Here is a 22,847-nt window from a genome sequence, read left to right on the forward strand (position 1 = left end):
TTGATTTGACTCGTCCTTTTTTTTCGTCTACATAATATTGTATGTTTAATAAATGTTTTTCAGGCTTATTTTCCTTTTGTACATTGTTTAATCATATTAAATCTACATTACACCGCCATGTCGGTATATTATAAAATGTTTGATAATCGAAATGAAGTATGGGACACATTTGTTTTTGTCTTGTATTTCATTTATTCCAATGTCAATAATTTTATAACTATTATACAGATGCATTATAATATTATCATTCTCACACATAATGTTCTGAAATTTAAAAAAAAATGTATTATCAATGTAAGAATACATTGTTATTTAATCTTTGAAGTATTTTTTTATGTTTAAAATTTTATCACATTTACAATACATAATATGCATATTTTTTCATATCACAAAACTGATATGAAATTGTACATGTTTATTAAAAGCCTTCAAGTGGCTTATCTGAAAAACGATATATTTACTACAAAATGCTAATGTATAGTACCATTTTTTTTTAATATAGTCAAACTTGGTTATTACGATCACGGAAATAGCGAGATCTCTGATGTAATGAGGAAACATTCCTTGACATTTTAGTTTATGATTTTCTACATACATTTATTCACTTTTATAACAAGCTACTTCTCAGGTATACCAAGCAAAACTGTTGTCGATCGTTTAAAAACAACATTTTTGACAATAAGCAATAAAATCCGACTGGGCAGTTAACTAGACCGATGCCGCCGGGATCAGATTATTACGTTTATGATACTAGTTAAGTGTCTAAGTACCTAATTGGTGTTTTCTTCTTATAAAAAATCCAAGCTTTGTGAAGTCAGTAGGTACCTACCAGCACCGGCGGCTCAGCATTACAATAAACAACTTCTTTTGTAGTTTATGAATACCATGCATGTTTCGGGGATTTATACAATGGTTTTCAGATTTTTTATGTTATATAACGAGTAACGAGCAAATTCAGTCAGTCCCATCTTTCTCGTAATAACCAAGTTCGACTGTATTATTGAAACATCTAGTACAACTGATTGCAAAATACTCTTGAATAGCAATTTGCTATCACTGAACACTATTCAGCTATTATAATATTAATAACAGAGAGAAGACAGCACAAAGAACCGTTTCGAGTACATATTTCAGTGCAACATAAGCAACATTTTCCCCTTCCATCCTTGCTTTCTAATTAGAGCATAATATGGATTACACAAAGGGTTTTAGTGAATTAAAAATAAAAAAAAAAAATTTCTCCACATGATTCTCCCCTAGTCATGCCAGGATTCCGTAGCCCCAGCAAATACAAACTGTATTTAGCAGTGCTTCTAGCCGCTAGGTATGGCAGTAGTTCGCACATCACATTGTCCATCTATCCATAAATCAAGTGACACATCTGGACCAATCCACTGTGGGATGTCGGCCTATCCAAACATATTTCACTCTTTTTAATCCTATGGATTATGTTGCCACGTACTCCAACAGAACTATTTCATCATCATCGGCATCTAGGAAATTATAGTATGTACCACTGGATAACTAGATTTATCCAGTGATTTTTATGAGCTGGTGTATTCTGCCCGTTTTGATTTGTTTTTTACCATACTATTACTTCACATACTCGATTTCTAGACTTCTCTTTTACTGGGATTTTATGTTAATTGCATATGTGATAACGGGAAGCACATACTGGTTGAATACTTTCACTCAGCTTTGATCTGAGAATAATTTCATCAAAATTTCCTTATAGTTTTATGAATAAGATTAGAATTTGGGGGAGATTGTATTGCCTTACCGGACACCTTTTCTGATAGAAAATCCGCACGATAGCTAGTGGGGATTGACGAATAGCCGTGTTATAAATCAAATTAAAATTAATAAAAACATAGACAAACGATGCTTCGTGACTTCTGTCAAACTCATGGCTTTAGAGACGGGTGTTCTACCAAATAGGCCACTCTGGGTGCAAAAGTTGTAAGCAACTTCAATCATGATAAGCTGCTATGTATAATATTATTTTATGTACTGTTTTTTTTATGAATGGTAAAGCCTCATAATTTTATGTAATGTGAAAAATGGAATATGGAATTTACCAGTATGTATTAGTTATCATATTTAAACTTTAAATACTCTTGTCAGTTTTGCATTCAATTCCCTGTGACCCTGCATTTGATTCTGTCATTCCTATACAGTAAGTCCTCGACTTACGTGAATTCGTACTTATGCGATTTTTTTAAATATGGTTTTTTTGCTGCAGTTTGTTTCTCTGCGCTTGTGTTTACATATAATATTGAGTATTTTTTATAATACGGATCATGTATAAAACATAGTAGTAATGCAATCTATGATAATTACCAAGAAAAGAGGAATATTAATAGAAGAAATGGAAATATTGGTTATATGGATGGAAGATATGCAGCAACAATAAATTCCAATAAGCCTTATACTCATACAGGATAAAGCCTTGAGTCGTTTTGAAGACATAAAGTGTAAAAATGATGATAGTGTTGATACTAATACATTCACTGCAAGCCACGGACGGTTTCAAAAAATTTTAAAGCCGTAATAAATTACACAACATCAAAGCAACAGGTGAGGCTGCTAAGTTATGCAGATATAGAGGAAGCTATGAATTTTATCAAGAGTCTAGCAGAAACCATAAAAATGAGAATTACCTGCCACTTTTTAAGGCTATACCTCAGCTGGGGCACGGTCTAAAACGATTGTGACTATGCGACGCGAAGATTGTGCAAATCCAATATGCGTCCATTTAATGTTCCGTTTATTGTTCTATTATCAACAATAATAATATATTCATTGACATGTTTTCTTTTTCAAGTAAATGGGTAACGTTTTTAGTCATCTTTACACGATTTAAGAATTAATACCCCCGTCGCCATCACAAAACAAATTGACTTATTCACACCTCGACGTTTGCTCTCCGATTGCCAGCGAGTCCAAAATTTCGTCGCGCCTATAGTTGAAAATTATTTGCCGTTTCACTGAAGTATCGAAACTGGGCTTATTGGAAAAAATGCCAGGTCAGTCATTTTATAATATATCCCAACTAGAAAAATCTATGCCAGGTTTTAAGGTGTCTGAAGTAGGCTAACCCTTTTCCTTCCCGGAAATGCTGCTGGGGATTGCAAAATCAAACCACTTCATCAATCAATAATGTTTTCTTAAATGTGTGTATGTAGGTCAATGACATTAATATGGACGAAGCATCTGGAAAAAAAAATGACACTCACTTTTTTGTCGGGTCTGCCGAATGGCATAATCTATTCTAACGACATTACAATAAAGGTGATATTGCTATAAATTAACGATGCGTTTTGTCGGGTCTGCCGAATGGCATAATTCATATTTTAATATCAATATTGTTCGCTCAAATGAACATTGACACTAGAAACACTGTTCTAACGCCATTACAGTAAAGGTGATATTGCTATAAATTCCCGATGCGTGATATCGCATAATGGAAATTGCGAAATTTTGTCACGTGACGTCTACCTATACATGTGCGAATGTCGATATGCACGAATTTACTTGCTAGCTACTGTACTGAGCGAGTTGTCCATTAATAATGTCATTGATGTAGGTCCATTTTATTTTCACTTACTAACTAAGATGTTATTTAAAAAAATTCGTGATTTTAAGTTTTATTCGACTTACACGAACATCTTCAGAACGAATTAATCACGTAAGTCGAGGACTTACTGTATAATGTATTGCATTTTTATATGCCTGCATAAACTGTAAATAAAATACAATCAAATATTTTTTGACTCAGCAAATGCCGAAATCATTGAATTTAATTGCGAAAGCATTACTGATTTCCATAATTAGTCAGTGTAATATTTTGCCCTTGAAAAGTATGCAATATGAGAGTTGTGTATTATTATTTAAATTTTCTGTCAGATGTATTTTTTCACTGTCTGCTAAAATAATGTATTATCAAAAATAGACTCATAAATTATTTGTATGCGGCATGTTCCAACAGTAATCATTATGTCAATGATAAAGACTATTAACAAGTCTTTCCGCCAATGTTTACTTGAAAAATACTCCATTCCATATTATTTGCGCATTTATTTTAAATTAGCTTTCGTAAAATGTTATACGCTTATTTTTCCGCCACTGAAACAACCCAGTGTTGAGTGGTTAGTTTCGGGATCTATGTTTAATTTGGTCGATGACATTTTTTCATGTAGGTATATATAAATGATTTGACCTAAATATATATTTTTTTACTGCCGAAAGTCTTCAGTAAAACAAGATATTAAACTATTAAGATATTACTTAACCGGAGGTAAATCTTTTCGGCCCTTATAGTGGTTAAGGTGTAGACTGCAGCGTGCAATTATATCATTGGGGGACATGTTAATATACCGCACAATATAAAAATGTCTGAATACTCAGCAAATAAAATTCATAATTGGAATGCATTATACATTGACATATAAAAAAAATATTTATGACAGTTGATTGCTGATTGTAACTTCAGAGCTTATTATATCAATTTGGCATAATGTCACTTGTTGTATAAGTACATAACGCAGTGCAAAGTGAATAATTATCAGAATAATAATCAATCAGTTGTGTTCAATAAAAAATACATATTTTGTGTTATCTGAGCTGTCAAAAAATTGTAAAATAATTGAACAGCTAAGGGTTAAAGTGATCCAAATGTATAGGTTACCGAGTTGGGAAAATAGATTTCAGTGTTACAATAAATTATTATGCTTATAACTTTTCATATGAAACAATTTATACAGTTGAACCTTTTCTTACACATAAAAATAAATGTGATAACTCAATGTTTTATCGATTATGTCACTTGTCATTTTAAATCCTTAGCCCCTAAATTATTATTATGAAAACTTTATTACTAATACAATATCAAAATAATATCTGGACCCCCCTAAAGGTAAGGTGACAGAAAATTTGGTTATTAATTGCAATAAACTGAAATAATTGCATTCATTTTGTTCTGCGTTGCAAAAAATTAATCTGCATAGTCAATCCTGCTTGCACTTATTATGTAAATATTGATTCCTGGCACATGTCAAAATAAGTCATGAACAAAGGTCACCTGTATTTGATTCATAGCATTACAGTAGAGAATTTGGATTTTATTAAAATTGTTTTTTTTTTTTTTTCAATAAGTCACCTTACCACTCATATCCAGAAATAGTGTGATGCGTAAAAGGAATTGACAAGACATTAATATTATTATGAATACATAAAAAAAAATTATGTTTTTGTAAAACTATTTTGTATTATGTTTGGGATGCTGCATATGAATATTTTATGTTTCGATTGGGTATTAAGATCTGGATAAGAATAACAGATCTGTTTATATGATTCAATACAATTGATTCATAATAAATTGACAATGTGCTATTATTTTGTATGTTTCTTTTGTAGTAATATCATTTAAATGTGTATATAATGTATCGTGAGTTTGTTGACAGCATGCTAGCTGTCCGAGAAACATTTTTAGAAATTTTATACATAATAATAAAATATATTATTAAAAGAAACACCATATTTTTTATTCAACCCTTAACTTACCACTACAAAAAATGCATGTCTAATGTTCTTCTCCCTCCTCTCATCCTCTGATCGGGTCAATGACATTAATATGGACGAAGCATCTAGAAAATAAAATGACACTCACTTTGTGTCGGGTCTGCCGGATGGCGAAATTCATATTTTAATATCGGTATCCTACGCTCAAATGAACATTCTGCTTGCAAGCGGTCTGGCGACACCGCTGGGTCTGCCCATACAAAATTTCTGACTGTCAGGTTTCGACTCCACCGTTATTATTGTGTTACAAAATGCCAATGTGCCTAGTTAAAAATTGTAAAAAAAATCTACTAAACACTCCAAGAAAGATGGGATATCACTTTTCATGTGTTAGTATTATTTATTATTTATAAAATGCCATTTTAAGATAATGTTTATTCAATGCAATTGAATGACAGAAACCATTGGACAGTCGCCTGTGATGCGCCGGGCTCACTTGCGTCTAATCTACGAGAAGTCGTAAGTAACCGAGAATCTGTTTCTAACGCAATGAGTCATGACACTAATACGCCATTACAATAAAGGTTATATTACTATAAATTCTTGAAGCTTGTATCGCATAATGGAAATGGATACGTCATATGGTCACGTGACATCTACCTATACATCTGTGAATGACTTTCATGCACAATTTCTCGTGCGCGCCGGTATGAAGTGAGTTGTCCATTTAATATGTCATTGGATCGGGTAAATGACTAACAACCAATCCTTACATTAAATCTGTCAGAATACAATCTGTGGCAATTTACTTATAATCTGTAACTACTTACATAATCTGCCTTAACGGTAATTTGTGGAAGTAAAAATTTGCCACGTCCGTATGCAGAGATGATCATGCAATTTTGTGACAGTGCCACACGGGGTGAGCATTGCAAGATCGGTAACAATCAAACTTTTAATGGTATCTTGCTATGTATTTGGAGCCCTTGTAAAATATCTTCACATCAGGGACCCACCATATACTAATGCAGGTAATAGTAATTTACCCACCTAAAAAATGCACCCACAGTGGAGTCGAGGCTAGAACAATTCTCGTATTTACTATGATATTTCCATTATCGACTGGTCCATATACGAAAAAATGAAAACAATTTATGGAATTTACTTGTTTTTCAATATACAAAATACAGTCGATCACGGATATAGCGAGATCTCGGATGTAACGAGGAAACATTCGTTGACATTTTAGTTTATGATTTTTTCCATACATTTATTCACTTTTATAACAAAGCTCCTTATCGGATACACGGAGCTAAAATATCGTAATTTTTTTTTCTTAAAACTGTTAATGTGCATCGTTCAAAAACATTTCGACGCTAAGCAATAAAATCGACTGGACAGGGTGCCGCTTGTGTCGGATTACGTTTATGACACTTGTTAAGTATCTAAATACCTACCTAATTGGTGTTTTCGCCGACAATATGGAAAAAGTATCCACAGTTGTAATTCCATGTAAAAAATCCAAGGTTTGTGAAGTCGGTAGGTACCTACCAGCGTTCATTACAATAAACAACTTCTTTTGTAGTTTATGAATGCCATGCTTGTTAAGGGGGAAAAATTCTAATTGTGTATTTTTGTTTGAATTGTGACTTTTTGTGTAATGTGACCGCTCATTTAAAAATACCTATTCTCTGATATAATGAGCAAATTTAGTCGGTCCCATCTTCCTCGTAATAACCAAATTCTATATATTTTTATGTTTTTTGAATCATGAATTATTTAAAAATGAAAGTGATAGGTAAAATAATAAAATAAATCATTTCATTGCTGTAACTATAACATTATAGCGCCTGTACACGTACATGGATTTACTTGTACCAATAGTGTGTATTTTAAACTATCGCGATAATAACTGTTTACACAAAAAAGTCCAGACTGATTCAGAGAGGTTCGTAGATAATCAGAAAACATCAAAATACTCTGTGTGGTAGGTTCGTATTTCTTTCGGCAGGTTCGTCACTATCATTCAGCTGCGCATGCGCACCCACCATGCAAATACCAATTATTGCGTGAAAATTCAGAAGCTGCTGAACTTTTATGATCCATCCATGCAATCTTGTAACTTGCACGATAATACATGTTTATATGTTATATTACTGTCTGCAGTAAATCCATGCCCATGTAAACGGAGTATAATAATGTAAATTTTAAACACTTGACTAAAATAAAATGAATTGTACATAGTAGGCATCAGTGGCGAAGGGTGGAGGTAGGCTGTTAAGATTCGCTATAAATAGTGCACACTAAACTTTTTTAGTCATATGTATTTGTTTTTATTGAACTAAGACTACAATTTACAGATGGTGTTAGTTAGTTTTTAAAAATCAATTAAACCATGCCTAAACGAAACCATAATAGTTTTAGTCTAATTTGGGCAATACGACAAAATTGTGCACACTTTTTCATTCATAGTTATTTGTTTTCGTTGGATTAAAAATACATATTGCACATATTCTTGGTTATTTTTTTAAAATTCATTAAGCCCTGCCTAAACCAAACTATAATATATATAAAATATTATTCTATTTATAAAATATTCAAAGTTATGTATGATTTAATTGCATAATTTTAGATATTTTATAGATATACATGTATTTTTTGACTATTATCTATTATGGCTTGGTTTCTCAGGGTTTAATTGAATTTTAAAAACTAACCAACATTATCTGTAAATTGTAGTCTTATTTCAACGAAAACAAATATCTATGTCTGAAAAAGTTTAATGTGCACTGTTTATGGCGGATCTTAACAGCCTACCTCCACCCTTCGCCACTGGTAGGCATTGACTTTCATTACTGACAGAATCCTCGATTTTCACTTTGGACTTAAAAATACTTACTTCATTGTTTAAAAATGGCCTGCGAAAAACATTTCTTTACCAAATTAGTTGGTAGCTTTTTCGAATTCTCGCGAAACCCGAAACTCACCTAGCAGAGCCGGAGCCTCAAGGTTCCACAGAACCTGTTTGAGAATCACTGAGATTAGATAGTGGTATTAAAGGTACAATAATTATAACACCATTTTTGCTTTAATTTTGTTTATTACAAAGAATGAAAATAATATTTATCCAAAATATTTGGTTTTGTTTGTCCCCATCACAAAAAAAATGAAATGATATTAAAATAACGTGTGCCTAAAATGGTTATCAAATAAAAGTACTCGGATTTAGAAATAATTAAAAATTACTTAGCAAACATTTACACTACATAAAAACATTAAAATTAACTTCTACAGTAAAGTTTATGCAGCGTCCTCTTATACATACATACATGTACTTAACTATATTAATATTGAAATGAAACGTTATCTAATATGTCAAGTCAAAACGTATAACCATCTTACAACTAAACTATAATAGTCAGTGAAATATTAATATGTATATATATAAAGGAATTAAATGCTCAGTCATTTAACACAACACTTTACAAAAAAATTAAACATTTTTAAATAATTACGCAAATTCGAATTATAATAAATAAGATTATCGACTACGTAATTGTCAACATGCAGGAGATACAGCAGTGTTGCCATCTTTTTCTAGTACAAAGGTGTTTTCGGCACATATCGGGTAAAATGGTATATCTTTTCGTAACAATATTATAGTATTGTACAATAAATAGTACAGAAGGCAACACTAAGATACCAAAGACCTTTATAATAACTGTGTTGCGCTGGAACACCAGCGTCGAAAGAGATGCCAAGATTCATTTCCAGGATCGGTAGTGCCAAAGAAGAACATATGGTGTGAAGAATAAAGTCTAAATCACAGTACATTTAGTTTTTTATATGATGACATTGTGTTGTGTGACAATACACAAAAGACACTCATATTAAAACTGACGAACTTTCATGCATTTTATTAAAGTATGAAGCACATTAATAACATTTCAAAGTAATAGCACCTGTACACGTGCATGGATTTACTTGCACCGATAATGCATATTTTAAACTATCGCGATAATAACTGTTTACACGTAAAAGTGCTGACTGTCTCGCCAATCTCATTCTTCAAGAGTAAGCGAGACGATGTTGTCATTGTATGGTACTATTTTACAGGTCGTGAAAATCGGTTAACCTCAAAATGAGTCGCGGTGTAGTTCATTTTTTTACCGGCAGGATAGCCACTTCATTCTACTTCGCAGACGCAGATATCGCAGTCCAATTGTCACATGGAAATTCAGAAGCTTCTGAACGTTTTTTGATCCATGCATGCAATCTTGCAATTTGCACAATAATACGTACTGTCAGCAGTAAATCTATGCACGTGTAAACAGGGTATTATGATACAATGACTTGACATATTTATAAATCACACATATGTCCTAACATTGTGAGTTCAAGTAATTCTTGATGCAGACATATTCCATCGCCAAAGAAAAGAAAATAAGTGCATTATTATTCATTATTACAATATATCAATTATTATTAATCCTCAACCAAATGATTAAAATACAAAATCATTGATTTTCAATTATGCTATGGACTTTTTATCTTCCATTAAAAATTTCAATGATTAAAAACTGTATTCCATAATATTGTGTTGTGAAAAATGACATCTAAAACCGATCCGATAAACAAGATTATATGTTTAAAAAAAAACTAACGATTAATTAATATGCCTATTTAAATGTTACCGCCGGAGACGTACTTAAACTAGTGAGTCTTCTCTGTATACCCTTCGAAAATATTCATATTCACTTTGTCACTTTCACTTCCATTTGAAGTGTAGATAAATGATAGTGTGAGAATGAGGGGTTAATAAAACAATTAGAAATAGTTAAAGCAAAATATACAAGACTTCTCAAAATTCATACATATAATATTCCAAGGTTTAAATTCCCACATGTCAGTAGTTTTACTTCATGGGCTGATTTTTTTAAATTCGTTCACGATCACGGTCATCTGGAGAACTAAAAATTCTCCTTCTATTTCATGTAGTACATATCCACATCCTGCCTCTGGCCTTTCACACCACAAACAGTGTTAGCCATAATATAGAAATAACAATGAAAATCTCTGCTGTTTTATCACATATTATTAAATTTGTGGAGGCCTATATTATGATCCTATTAAGATCGGACATGGTCAAAAGAAGAAAAAAATCTTCTTACTTCTTCATACACGGCCATAGATAATAATTATAATGTATGAAAAAAAATATATTGGTGTTTCAATATTACAAGGATATCTTTTTCATTCTCCTGAAAAAATGACTTTCAAAAGCAGTAGCGAAGAGTGGTAGGTTGTCATGCTAGTCACTGCCATAAATAGTGCTCATTATACTTTGTTAATCATACATATTTTTTTTATTGAACTAACACCACAATTTACGGATGATGTTGGTTAGTTTTTAAAAATCAATTAAACTCTGAATAAGAATAAACGAATTTTTATTTTTCAAACTAGATTGAATTTTAATTTGGCATACCCAAGTGATTTTTAAATTTATATGATCCAACACCATTTTCCTTTCGAATACAGTGCGTATAGTATAGTATAATACGAGGGTTGTCCGCAAAATAACGTCTCCATGGCACTGGAGTCACGAGAAACGCTTTAACGCTAGATCCGGCAACACTGGTGTGTAGCCCCGTTGGTTCCCCGCCTACATATACCCACCACTCCGAGCTGTCTACGACGCTTAGTCTTGGTTTGGTAGCCGTTTGCGATGGAGCTTCCACTCTCCGCTACCGCCAGGTGTGAGTTACGTTCTGTTATTCGTTTTTTGTATGCTAAAGACACTACACCTATAGAAATTTACCGACACTTATGTGAAGTGTATGAACAACGGTGTATAGACATCAAAAACGTGGTGCAGAGTTTAAAAACGGACGTACAGACGTCCATGATGAACATCGTGCCGGACGGCCATCGGTTTCGGACGTAACGATTGCGAAAGTGGAGAGGGTAATGCTTGAAGATCGACGGGTGACGATTCGGGAGTTGTGCAAATTGATCCCTGATATCAGTAAGACTATTATTGACAAGATTTTGACAGAACATTTGCATTATCACAAGGTGTGTGCAAGGTGAGTCCCCAAAATGCTCACCGAAGATCACCAACGGCAACGAGTTGAAGTGCAACAACCAACCTCATCAACCAATTTGGATGGGATAACGTCACACCCCCCTACAGCCCGGACCTAGCACCAAGTGATCATCTGTTTCCTGCATTGAAGTCACACCTAGTCAGACGAGGAGTTTAAAGAAGAGGTTGTACGCTACCTGCACGCCGCGGCGGGAGAGTTCTATGACAGGGGTATACGAAAAATGCTACACCACATGCAAAAATGCATCAATCGCAATGCGGATTATATAGAAAAATTGTAGAAAGTCCAGGCTTTCCAACAATGTATAATCCATTGCAAATAAACGTGTTTTTCTTTGTGAAAAAAAATTGGAGACCTTATTTTACGGACAACCCTCGTATAATAATAATATACCCAGGAAAATATGTATAATATGTAGTGTGATATGCTACGGATAACCTTGTCATTTTAAAGCATTAATTAGTGTTATATTTTTTAAATAGTAGGTATATATGCAAACCATGACATGAGATTATATAATGTTTGTATGAAATAAAAGAGGGATTAAAATGTGTGTCTGGTGCATCATTGATGGTAATGGAACAGAGAAGACTCGCTCTTTTGAGTCAAGTTAGTATGAGTGTGTGGCTGGGATCATCAAAAGCGGGCACGGATGTAGACGGCGCTGGCATCGTGTCCAGAGTAGCCGAGGCGCTTGGCGTGCTTGAAAATCTCGTTGGTGGTGGCGGTGAGCGGGAGCGACTGCTCCAGCAGGTCTCCCATCCCCAGCGCCAGCTTCAGATCCTTCTGCATGTGGGACAGTGGCTGGTGGGTGGTGTATGAGCTGTCGATCATCGCTGCAACATTTAATACCATTTTATTTGTCTGCCATTCAAATCATTACACAAATATGTGCCGACATCAGAGAAGATAGAATAATAATTAACAAACAGTTGTACAGAATCTTTAAGATTAGTTGAGACCAAGATACGCAGTAAAAAGATTTTGTAATGAATTATTGTGATTGTAATTAATAATCATTATTAATAAATTCAATCATTACTATAAACACACCACATTAGTATGAGGTTTGATAGTTTTGACAGAAAAAAAGACATGTCGGATGGGTGCCAGTGCCGAGTAAGAGAAAGCAATGCAATATTTTTAATGTGAGTTCAGACGGTGTTAGCATCCATAACAATGATCACATACATAAGCTCTGCATTATTCCTACGCACTAATGGAAGTCATATTTGCACATATTAAATTGTTTCTCTATAGTACTATTTTTAGATATAGTCATTATATTATTAAATGTACCCAGAGTCAATATTCGTCCTCACATCTTTTCACTTCTATACATTCATAATAGACCTATCCAGGTAATAATTGTCCATTGACTTGAGTCTGCAGAACCATGAATCTTCACAGTGATCGAGTGGATCTGTTTTGTTCTCTTGCCTCTTTCACTTTCAAATTAAATTATTCCAAAATTTACGACTTATTATATCTGAACTAGTTTTTTTCTTTTCTTATATTCCCTGTCTTAGTTCAATGAAAATAAATAAGTATGTCCGACAAAGTTTAGTGTGCTCTATTTATGTCGGATCTCCACAGGCTACCTCCACCCTTCGCCACTGCACTCTGAAGTAGCATACCATACTACTTACACGACCGCCCACCAGGATTCAGCTACTTACAGAATCCTAAGAAGATAATACCTACATATTAAATACTAGTTATATATATATATATATATATGCATTTTCGGCAGCATCTCCACAAGCATAAGTCACCGCATGTCACTGCGTTACACATAATATGTAGATATATATATTATATATTATTATATTAAATTCTGATATGGTAACAGACTGGTAAGCTTTATTAACTTTACTTTTAAAAGATTTTATCAGTGAAACAATAACAGGCCTTGCTCAGACCCACACAATGTAAATTAAAGTAATTTCTTTACAGATTGCTGCAAATAATTACAATGTAAATTAATAATATTATTTAATGTCAAAGTGCAAATCAATTAAACTCGTATCAGCATGTTTTGTTGAAACATGCATACAATGACAACGTGACTAAATTACAATACATAATTTTCAGCGTTGCCAATTAAACATTTTTCTTGCCAGATCTACCATTTTTGAATAGGCATCTACTCGTAGCTTGTTATATCGACGTATGGTGTTAGATCTACCATTTTTAGACACCGCAAACAACATAAAAGTTTTCACAATAAAGAGATTTACTTGAAAATCAACTAGCTGGTCTTTATCTTATAATTAAGACCATTATGCTATCTAGATACAAAATGATGACTAAATTGCTTACCTACATGTATTTTTAATTGTGACTTATTTTATTAGTTGTAATATATGAAAATCTTTGTTCTTGTAAAAACAATGTTAATAATTATGACATTTTTTTGAAATACTAGTTTCTAGACACTTTGTGAAATTTTGAGAAAAGCTAACATTATTTTCAGTCATTATTGGCTTATGTTGAAACTCTGGCATATTTTATGAATGACAGATGGCAACATTGATTATTTTAAGGCAAATTCTGTTGATTGTCTCTTGAATGCCTTCGATTTGAGTTGTCGAATATGACAGTGTCATCAGCGTATTCCTGGTAGCACAGCTTCACTTATGCCTCGCTCAGTTGGTATTGACTTTCGTAGTATGCAGTCAAAGAGGATGATGAAGAGAAATGGAGCAATGACATAACCCTATCTGACTTTGGTCATCACCCTGAACCATTGTGACAGTATCATCAATTCTGACACGGCATTCACTATTCACATGCAGGCACTAGATTATACCAACGATCTTAGGAGGGATACCATATGCTCCTTCTCATAATCCACAAAGCAGCAGGCCAGCGGACTGTTCAGCTCTTGGCTCTGCTAGTGAAGATATTGAAGGTTGTGTATTTAATCCGCGCACTTGTCCAGGTAGAAACCCAGTCTGGTTTTTCCTGAGGGCGTGTATTATCGGGTCCTTATTCTCATCAAGAGGATGTTTGCCAAAATTTTTCCCGGAACGTCAAGTGCTTCGGAATGTTTCTGTAATTGTCGCCGCTAAGATGATTACCTTTTTGTGGTGTGATTTCACCGTTCACCCAGTCCCTTGGACAGCACTCTTCTTCCCACACCTTTGCCATCAGATGAAACATATGGTGCAGGATTGCGCTCAAACTGTACTTGAGGAATTCAGGATATACGTCAGTTACCCCCGGTGTCTTTCGATTCTTGAGCCTTTCACAGCCAATTTTATCTCGGCGTGCGTCGGCGGGCAAACGAAAAAATCGGTCACTCGGGGAATATCTAAAAGTAAGGCTTCCGCAGGTATGTCAATGGGATCCAATGGGGGTGGACAGTTCAGCACTCCACAGTTTTCTCCCAAATCTCCTTGATGCAATCAGCATCAGACTGCGCTAGTCAGTTTAAATAGTAAAATTTTGTAATGTGTTTTAATATGCAGGCGGTAACTTGTTGTTTACAAAAGGGCATGTCAGTGTCTGCTGACACGCTTTCTCCCTCCATCATAAGGCTCCATCTTCGTTCTGCCAGCAGGCTAGCTAACAATCTTTGTTTGTGAAATATTGTGGCATCTCACTTCCTCCTTCAGACATTCAGGCATCCCTATCCCTCACTCCGCTATCCTATCACTCACTGTCGTAATCTATTTATCTCAATAATTTTTGCATTTTTTATTAGGTCAAGTTACTCAATAAACCAAAACGACACTGCCAATCTATAATAACCAGTGCTCTCAAAACGTTTGCTAACCACCTTAGCAGTGGGGTGCGGTCACTCCATCCTCTTTAGGAGTGCCAGAGCTGAGAAGTATCAGTAGGTACACTCTTTCACCCGCCAGCGATTGATCTCTCGGGGCAGGCGGTAAATACGCATGGAGATGATACTCCCCACCTCCCTTGCTTCATTTGTTTCCGCAGGAAAAACAAATGACATACTTTTCGAACTCCCCTCATATATTACACATGTTCAGTTTCAATAGTATAAATGATAAATATATAATTTATATTTTATTGATACAGATGATATTATAATATTGTATTAAAAATCATGTCATTTGAAACCCAAACACATTAATGCATTTTTTTGATTCGAATTTGATTGTAAAACACCAGTTGTGCAAGTAAATAACTTATGTTGCTTCTTAGACTCTTTCTGATTACCTATAAAAAAAACATGAGCATTGAAATAATAATTGCTATCGAACATGTATAATACCAATGACATTATTAATGGACGACGCACTCAGTACAGTAGCTAGCAAGTAAATTCGCCCATAGTGACATTCGCACGTGCATAGGTAGACGTCACGCAATATCCATTATGCAATATCACGCATCGGGAATTTATAGCAATATCACCTTTATTGTAACGGCGTTAGAACAGTGTTTCTAGTATAAATGTTCGTTTGAGCGAACCTGTTCAAGCCGAACCATTCGGCAGACCCGACAAAAAGTTTCGGGAATTTATAGCAATATCACCTTTATTGTAATGGCGTTAGAACAGATTATGCCATTCGGCAGACCCGACAAAAAAAGTGAGTGTCATTTTTTTTTCCAGATGCTTCGTCCATATTAATGTCATTGTATAATACCTACATAAATTTAGCCAGTTAATTGAGTAATGATGATAAAAAGAATTCTTTTCATACCTCTTCCCTTCTCCATAACGGCTGGACAAGAAAGACTTGTGAGCTCAAGTACTTCCAGCAGATCTTTCTGGTTGAGTCCGGCTCGGTCTGCCAGAGCCATTCCCTCGGCAAGTCCAGCCAGGACCACTCCATTGATAAGCTGCAGGACAAGGTTCATCTTTGATGCATTGCCAATTTCACCTAAAATAAAAATAAAAAATATAAGTATAATAATATATTTATTTTTTTAACCATGTTCGGATCCTAAGAAGATCAAATGGGCCTCCACAGGGTGGAGGTTGTATTAACAGATGTTTGTTTTTACAACAAATGAATGTTAACCACTTGCTCAACCTATTAAGGTCCATACTCTGGGTCTAAACACAAATTTAAAAACATGTGAATTTGCCAGACCCGGGACCCACGACATTATAAGCCGACGAGTAACCACACGGCCAACATGTACCGTAGCAAAAAATGTATAACCAACATAGGTAATATATCTTTTATTCTAACGAGGAATTAACTTAAAATTTGAGAGTTATAAGAAGAGAAACAAAGACTCTAGTAGCCACGTTTAGTTGCATATCTAAATTAATGATTAATAATACACCACAAAGGTGGTCATGTCGAAATTATTTTTTAAGGTTAGCTGCTTTGTAAGTAGTAATATTTTGTGTTACATGGTTTGCAGAGTGGGCAGGTTGAGCTAGAAATTGACAAATTCATTTTATTGTTGAATGTATTTATCGTAGATTACTTCCATCTATAAAACTATAATTGAGGTGTCTAATTCCAAAAAGTCCACATTTGGGTCAAAATCGAGAAAAAAATACGCACATATTCTTTGTATAATTTTACACAATATGTATTTATCTATAAATTCCAAAACGCGACATAACCCTATGAAAAAAAATATTTTAAGTCTCGATTTATTACAAAAAGCGCCAAGTTCGTGTTTCATATTATTTAAAGCTTGGTTGATTTCGCGCGTGTTTAAGTCAACATATAAGGGAACGTTCAATATTGAAAAAGGCGTCTCCCATGCTGTAGCATCTGGTAAACTCACGACAGTGCCACGGATATATGTGCCTTATGCGGAGTAAATTAAAAAGTGAGGTACAAATAGCGCTACGTCCAATTTTATTTTGCCTATATTTATTACATTTAAGAGTTTATCGGCTGAAACAAATTGCCATTTGGTTCTAATTTCGACATAGAATACAACGGAAAAAATAATCTCACGTAAAACAAATAATTGAAGCTTGAAACATAAAAAAATTGTTTCCCGAAAATATTGAATTGTGGACTTGTCACTTTTTGTGATTAGACGCTTCAATTATGCAGTTACAAAGTGACAAAACGTTCACCAGTAAAGGTCGCAGGTTCAAATCAAAATTACTGTATAGTTGACTCAGAGCCTGTACCTAATAGGTTCGTAGAATGGCTAAAGAACATAACTCATAAAAAATATGTTAAGACCGATATTATGTTCAGCTTGTGAGCGAAAATGGTTTTACATTTACAAGAAATATTAGCATCAATCCTGGTATTTACTCTCTGGCATTTCTTAAATATTGACATAATAAGTATAATAAATAGCCTATATTATGAATGTAACAAGTTTTTATTGGAAATGTATTGGAATTTTAAAACAATATAATCTATAAATATTAAACATCAGAGCAGGTGTAAGTTTCTCCATTGTCTCTAAAAAGTAAATAAAGAAACGGCTGAGTATATTTACCCAAGTAGAAGGAATTTTTGCTCATAGCTTCAAAACATGACTGGCAGTCGTCGAAGAGTGTTCTGTCTCCGGCTGCAAGTACTATGAGTGTTCCGTGCTCCGCCTGTGCCTTTGAACCTTGGATCTGCGGAAAATACAAATAACATGATATAAAGAAAATCGAAAATCATTGTTAGTAAAACAGCCTTAGACATTTTGTAACATTGACTTATTACTCAGAACTCGATTGTAGATATAAAATTTCAATTGAAAGAGGGCACATGAACGCTTATTAAATTTACAATATGCATCATTACTGCAATGTACATAGCAGTGGCGAAAGGTGGAGGTAGACTGTTAAGATCTGACATAAATAGTCAACACTAAACTTTGTCAGTCAATCGTATTTGCTTTCCAATAAGTCAGGGGTCGGCAAACCGCGGCTCGCGAGCCACATGCGGCTCTTCGCCAAATTCCCAATTCACAATTTTTACAAAAACTTTTGCAAAATTCACAATTTTAATTTTTCGTCATTGATTTTACACTTATTATATTATATAATGACATTACCGTGAGACTAATTTTTCTTCCGTGATGGTTGATGTAAAAAGGTATAAATGATTGTTGTTGTTTTAAATCCGCCCATTCCAAAAGTCGACAAATTAAATTTTTCTCCATTTGATATTGACACGAGCACTTTTGAAATACAATTTTATTGGTGTATTTAACAAGCAAAGAGTTATGGAGCTCCAAATTTGTAGGTCTTGCCACCAAAATTGAGGATTTGAAGACAGAAAAATGCAATTTAATTTCACAACACAAGTGGAGTGCTCTAAACTACATAAGGTAGAATGGTAGATACTTATTTAATTTAATACATGGAATAGCTTTCCTAACACATAATCGAGTCTACATAATATGTACGTAAACAATCATTTTCAAACATGAACAATATAAATAGCATTTAGAGAAGTCAAATAACCGATGAGAATTTGGAGTCGCGTCTGAAATTAAAAACTACAAGTTACATACCAAACATACAGAAACTCTCCAATGAAATGCAAGGAAAGTCATTGGTCACATTAGTTGGAATGCGTGAAAATTGTATGAAATTCATATTCTGTAAAAATTATATTTATAATTTCAACAATAAAAACATATATTTACGTCAGTTTTATTCGGGAAATCTTCTTCACTTAATAAATAAACAATTATAAAATGTAATTAATTCCATTTAAATAAATCGTATTGATAAAAATATACGTATGGCTCTCGAAAAAAAATTTAACCGTTGTGCCACTCATTTTTGGCTCTTTTGGTTCAAGAGTTTGCCGACCGCTGCAATAGGTCAAGCCATAGTAAATAGTCAAAAAATATTTGTCTATAAAATATCTAAAATTATGCTATTGACGCATACGGAATTTTAGATATTTTATGGAAGAATATATTTTGTATCGTTGTTGTTTAATGAATTTTAAAACATTAACCAAACCAATACTATCTGTAATATGCATTCTTCAATCAACAAAAAAAAATAAGTATGACTGAAAAAGTGTGCACTATTTTTGAAGGGTCACTAAACTATTATGGTGTGGTTGAGGCAGGGTTTAATTGTATTTTAAAAACTAACCAGCACCATCTGAAAATTGTATTCTTAATTCAACGAAAACAAATAAGTATGACAAAGTTTACTGTTGAATCTTAACAGCCTACCTCCACCACTCGCCATTGGTACATAGAGCTCATTTCACAGTCATCTGCTTACGAAAGACTGAAATTTTTATGACTATATCTACGAGCATAAGCCATAAAAGGCAGTGTCTTCCTCTGCCAGATATACTGTTGATCTTTCCTTGGATAATGAATGATCTGGGGAGATGCTGTATTTTTTTTGTCCTCTCATAATGTGACCGAGTTACTGTAGTTTAATAGTTCAAATGCTACGCAGAACTTCTCCATACTTTCCCACCAATTGCAGATGTAAATATTAGTTGAAAACAAAATCTGTTATGTAACCATCTGAGCTAGATATATTGTGATGGATGCATGCATACCTGTGCTTCCAAATAGCGAGCCCCCTTTCCACTGAGAGCTTCCACGATGTCATGAGAGGTGTCTGCGTCAATAGAGGTCATCTCAACGTATCCTTTCACCTCCAACGAAGGGCAGTGCAGTACACCGCAGTTTCCAAAGACCATCTGCAATTTTAAATTTATTTTACAAAACAATATTATGTGCTTGGCTATCTTGAGGGTTGCGACTCACGGGTTGAGGAACAGTTGAGTTAGTAAGTAATGATATCAGGAACAGAGAAGTACAGCTCTATTTATTCTCAGACTTTGCTTTTCAATACAATATCCAGTTAGTCGACAGTATCACTCTAAACCTAAAAGGTTCAAATGAACAGGCAAAAGATCCTGAACTCTGAACTAAAATAACAGCTCATCTGATTGAGGTTTGCCTCTTTTAAATCAGCATCATCAACATCATTATTATCATCAGCCAGGGTCAATCCACTGCTGGATGTAGGCCTCCCCTAGTGTCCTCCAGTCTTCTCAGTCCTTAGTTCTTCGGTGCCAAGTACATCCACCGAACTCTATGAGTTCATCTATCCAGCGGATTTTAAGGTGTCCCTGTGGGCGATTAATGCCCCTTGGGTGCCACTGTATGATAGCATTTGTCCAGCAGTTGTCCACTCGCCAAGCAACATGTCTATCCAATTGCCATTTCAGCTGCTTAGTAACTTCTATCACATTGCGTCTTTTTATCTGCTACCATATCCATTGGTTTCTTTTGAAGTCTTTAAACGTTATACCCAACATGCAACTCTCCATGCCACATTGCACAAACACTTGGACTCTTTTTGGATTTCTCTTACATTGAGAGTCCATGTTTTACACGCATACGTAAGCGTTGGTAGCACACATTGGTTGAACACTTTATGGTTAAGATACAGTACGAGGTCACTTTAGAAGATACAATTTTGGTGTCCAGATGCAATATATTCAAATAGCACCACATAAACTACAAGACTGGTTGTGAATCCCTGTCCTTAGTTATAAGACTTGGTTAAATAATTGTACGCAAGTACTACAAAACTCCATTAATTCAGAAAGTAAATACCTCTTTGGCCGCTTGTGGGTCAGCAACACAAGAAAATGTGATATCAGCCTCTTCCACCACATCACAAGGGGTCACAGCTACCGTTGCTCCGATTTTTTCAAACTCTTTACACTGGAACAAAAGAAAAATTGGCACAATTAATAATAGGAAGAAAAATATTGAATCAAGTTTTGCACCTTGACAGCAAGGTGAGTTTCAAAAAAATATATTAGAACAGGTACTTAATAGAAAATTCATCAAATCAGATGGTAATTATATGATAAAATGGAATTCTACCAAGTAAATGATAACTCAATATTGATATTTTTGCCACGACCTGGGTAAATTTTGAAGTGGCTCAACCCTTTAGTGGGTCTATTCTATACAAAAGGCGGCTATCGACGGTAATTTATCATATGTATGTATTGAGGTATTATAATTGTTACAATAAGTTAGCCGTCTAAACTGTCAAAGGTGTCTATCTCGCTCTAAAAGTTAACACAGCCAAGAGAGGTTCTGTTAAAACAACATTTTTGACAGTTCAAACGGTTAACATATATTGTAACAAATAACCGCATCAATACATAAATATGATAAACTACCGCCAATAGGCGCCTTGTGTACAGAATAGAAAAAACCCACTGAACTAGACTGAATCTTTCAAAAAGAAAGTAATTTTGGCTTAATTTGGTAAAATACACAATTATTCCTTATCAAACGGAGAGCTAAAATTATGAGGCCCTAGTCACACCCAATTTACAGTGGTAACCTGAAGAACTCAAAAAGATCCCAGCAATAATAATAACAAATTATTGTTAACACGCCCATGTGAAACAGTCATACGGATTCTGTCATCGTAGATCTTGTAGCAATACTACAAGAGCGATCTACGTGCAGCAGGTCAGACACGGCAAGTAGAATGGGAGTCGGCTTGGATTTGTGCTTCGTCCATGCTGCGATGCCTGAGCCTGACATGGTAAAAGAAGTAATAAGTACTAGCTATCATCAGCTGCATGGGGTCGAAGATCTCAGATAATAAGTATAAAACGCATAAAAATGCAACGTGTTGGAGTTGTTAAAAAATCCCACTGCAACACCACTGAATGTGACGGTAACAAATATGGATTTAAACATTTTTGAAAAATCAGACATTGTTCTTTTTTCTACAAGTGCCTACCAAGTTCGGTGACTCCGACTTCACCAAAAACACCATAAATTAATCCGATTCTACAATAATGTGCTTATATAAATGCCAGATATTTTTAGGTTTATTGAAAAATATTTTCAACCAGTGACATCTATTTTTCTGACAATAAAGCTAAATAAATATTAAATTTCACTCAAATAAACCGGAAAACAACTACTTCTATGCAGATAAAATAATTTAATTATTATGAAGTTAATTCACATTATAAATTAACAATATCATTATTTAAATTTTTAGTGTACTTCAAAATAAATTTCATAGATGTCTCTGTCCTGCTAGCCGCAATCTACAAACGGCCACGCGACATTTTCATGAGGCGTTCGTTGACACGTCGTCGCCGGCGTCAAAAATATGAACTCGTACCATTTTGTCGATTTTATGCCTTTTAATCATTTTTAGTGCTGTCTGTCGAGCGCTTGGCTTTTATAATATTGGCAAAACTATACCAATATCGGCGAACAATTTGCCTACGCGTCTGCATATTATTGACCTTTTCGCATGGTTTCTTTTTATTCTTTCGTGTT

At 34.3% G+C, this 22,847-nt stretch overlaps 1 protein-coding gene across 1 annotated transcript in view; it reads right to left on the minus strand.

Annotated features, from left to right (window-relative positions):
• Positions 1-10,891: 10,891 nt before the first annotated feature.
• Positions 10,892-22,847, minus strand: part of Ndf (Nucleosome-destabilizing factor) — a 154,355-nt gene continuing 142,399 nt past the window's right edge. Inside the window, exons 8-12 of the mRNA XM_085961084.1 lie at positions 21,138-21,248; positions 20,069-20,212; positions 18,036-18,159; positions 16,310-16,489; positions 10,892-12,466 (exon numbers count right to left, since the gene is read on the minus strand). Of these exons, the coding sequence (XP_085817210.1) occupies positions 12,267-12,466; positions 16,310-16,489; positions 18,036-18,159; positions 20,069-20,212; positions 21,138-21,248 (759 nt within the window). The 3' untranslated portion in view covers positions 10,892-12,266. The remainder of the gene's footprint in view (positions 12,467-16,309; positions 16,490-18,035; positions 18,160-20,068; positions 20,213-21,137; positions 21,249-22,847) is intronic.

This window comes from Rhyacophila brunnea, unplaced genomic scaffold, assembly GCF_057557595.1.
Source record: "Rhyacophila brunnea isolate RB1 unplaced genomic scaffold, BYU_Rbru_1.0 scaffold_12, whole genome shotgun sequence".
NCBI classification, from domain to species: domain Eukaryota; kingdom Metazoa; phylum Arthropoda; class Insecta; order Trichoptera; family Rhyacophilidae; genus Rhyacophila; species Rhyacophila brunnea.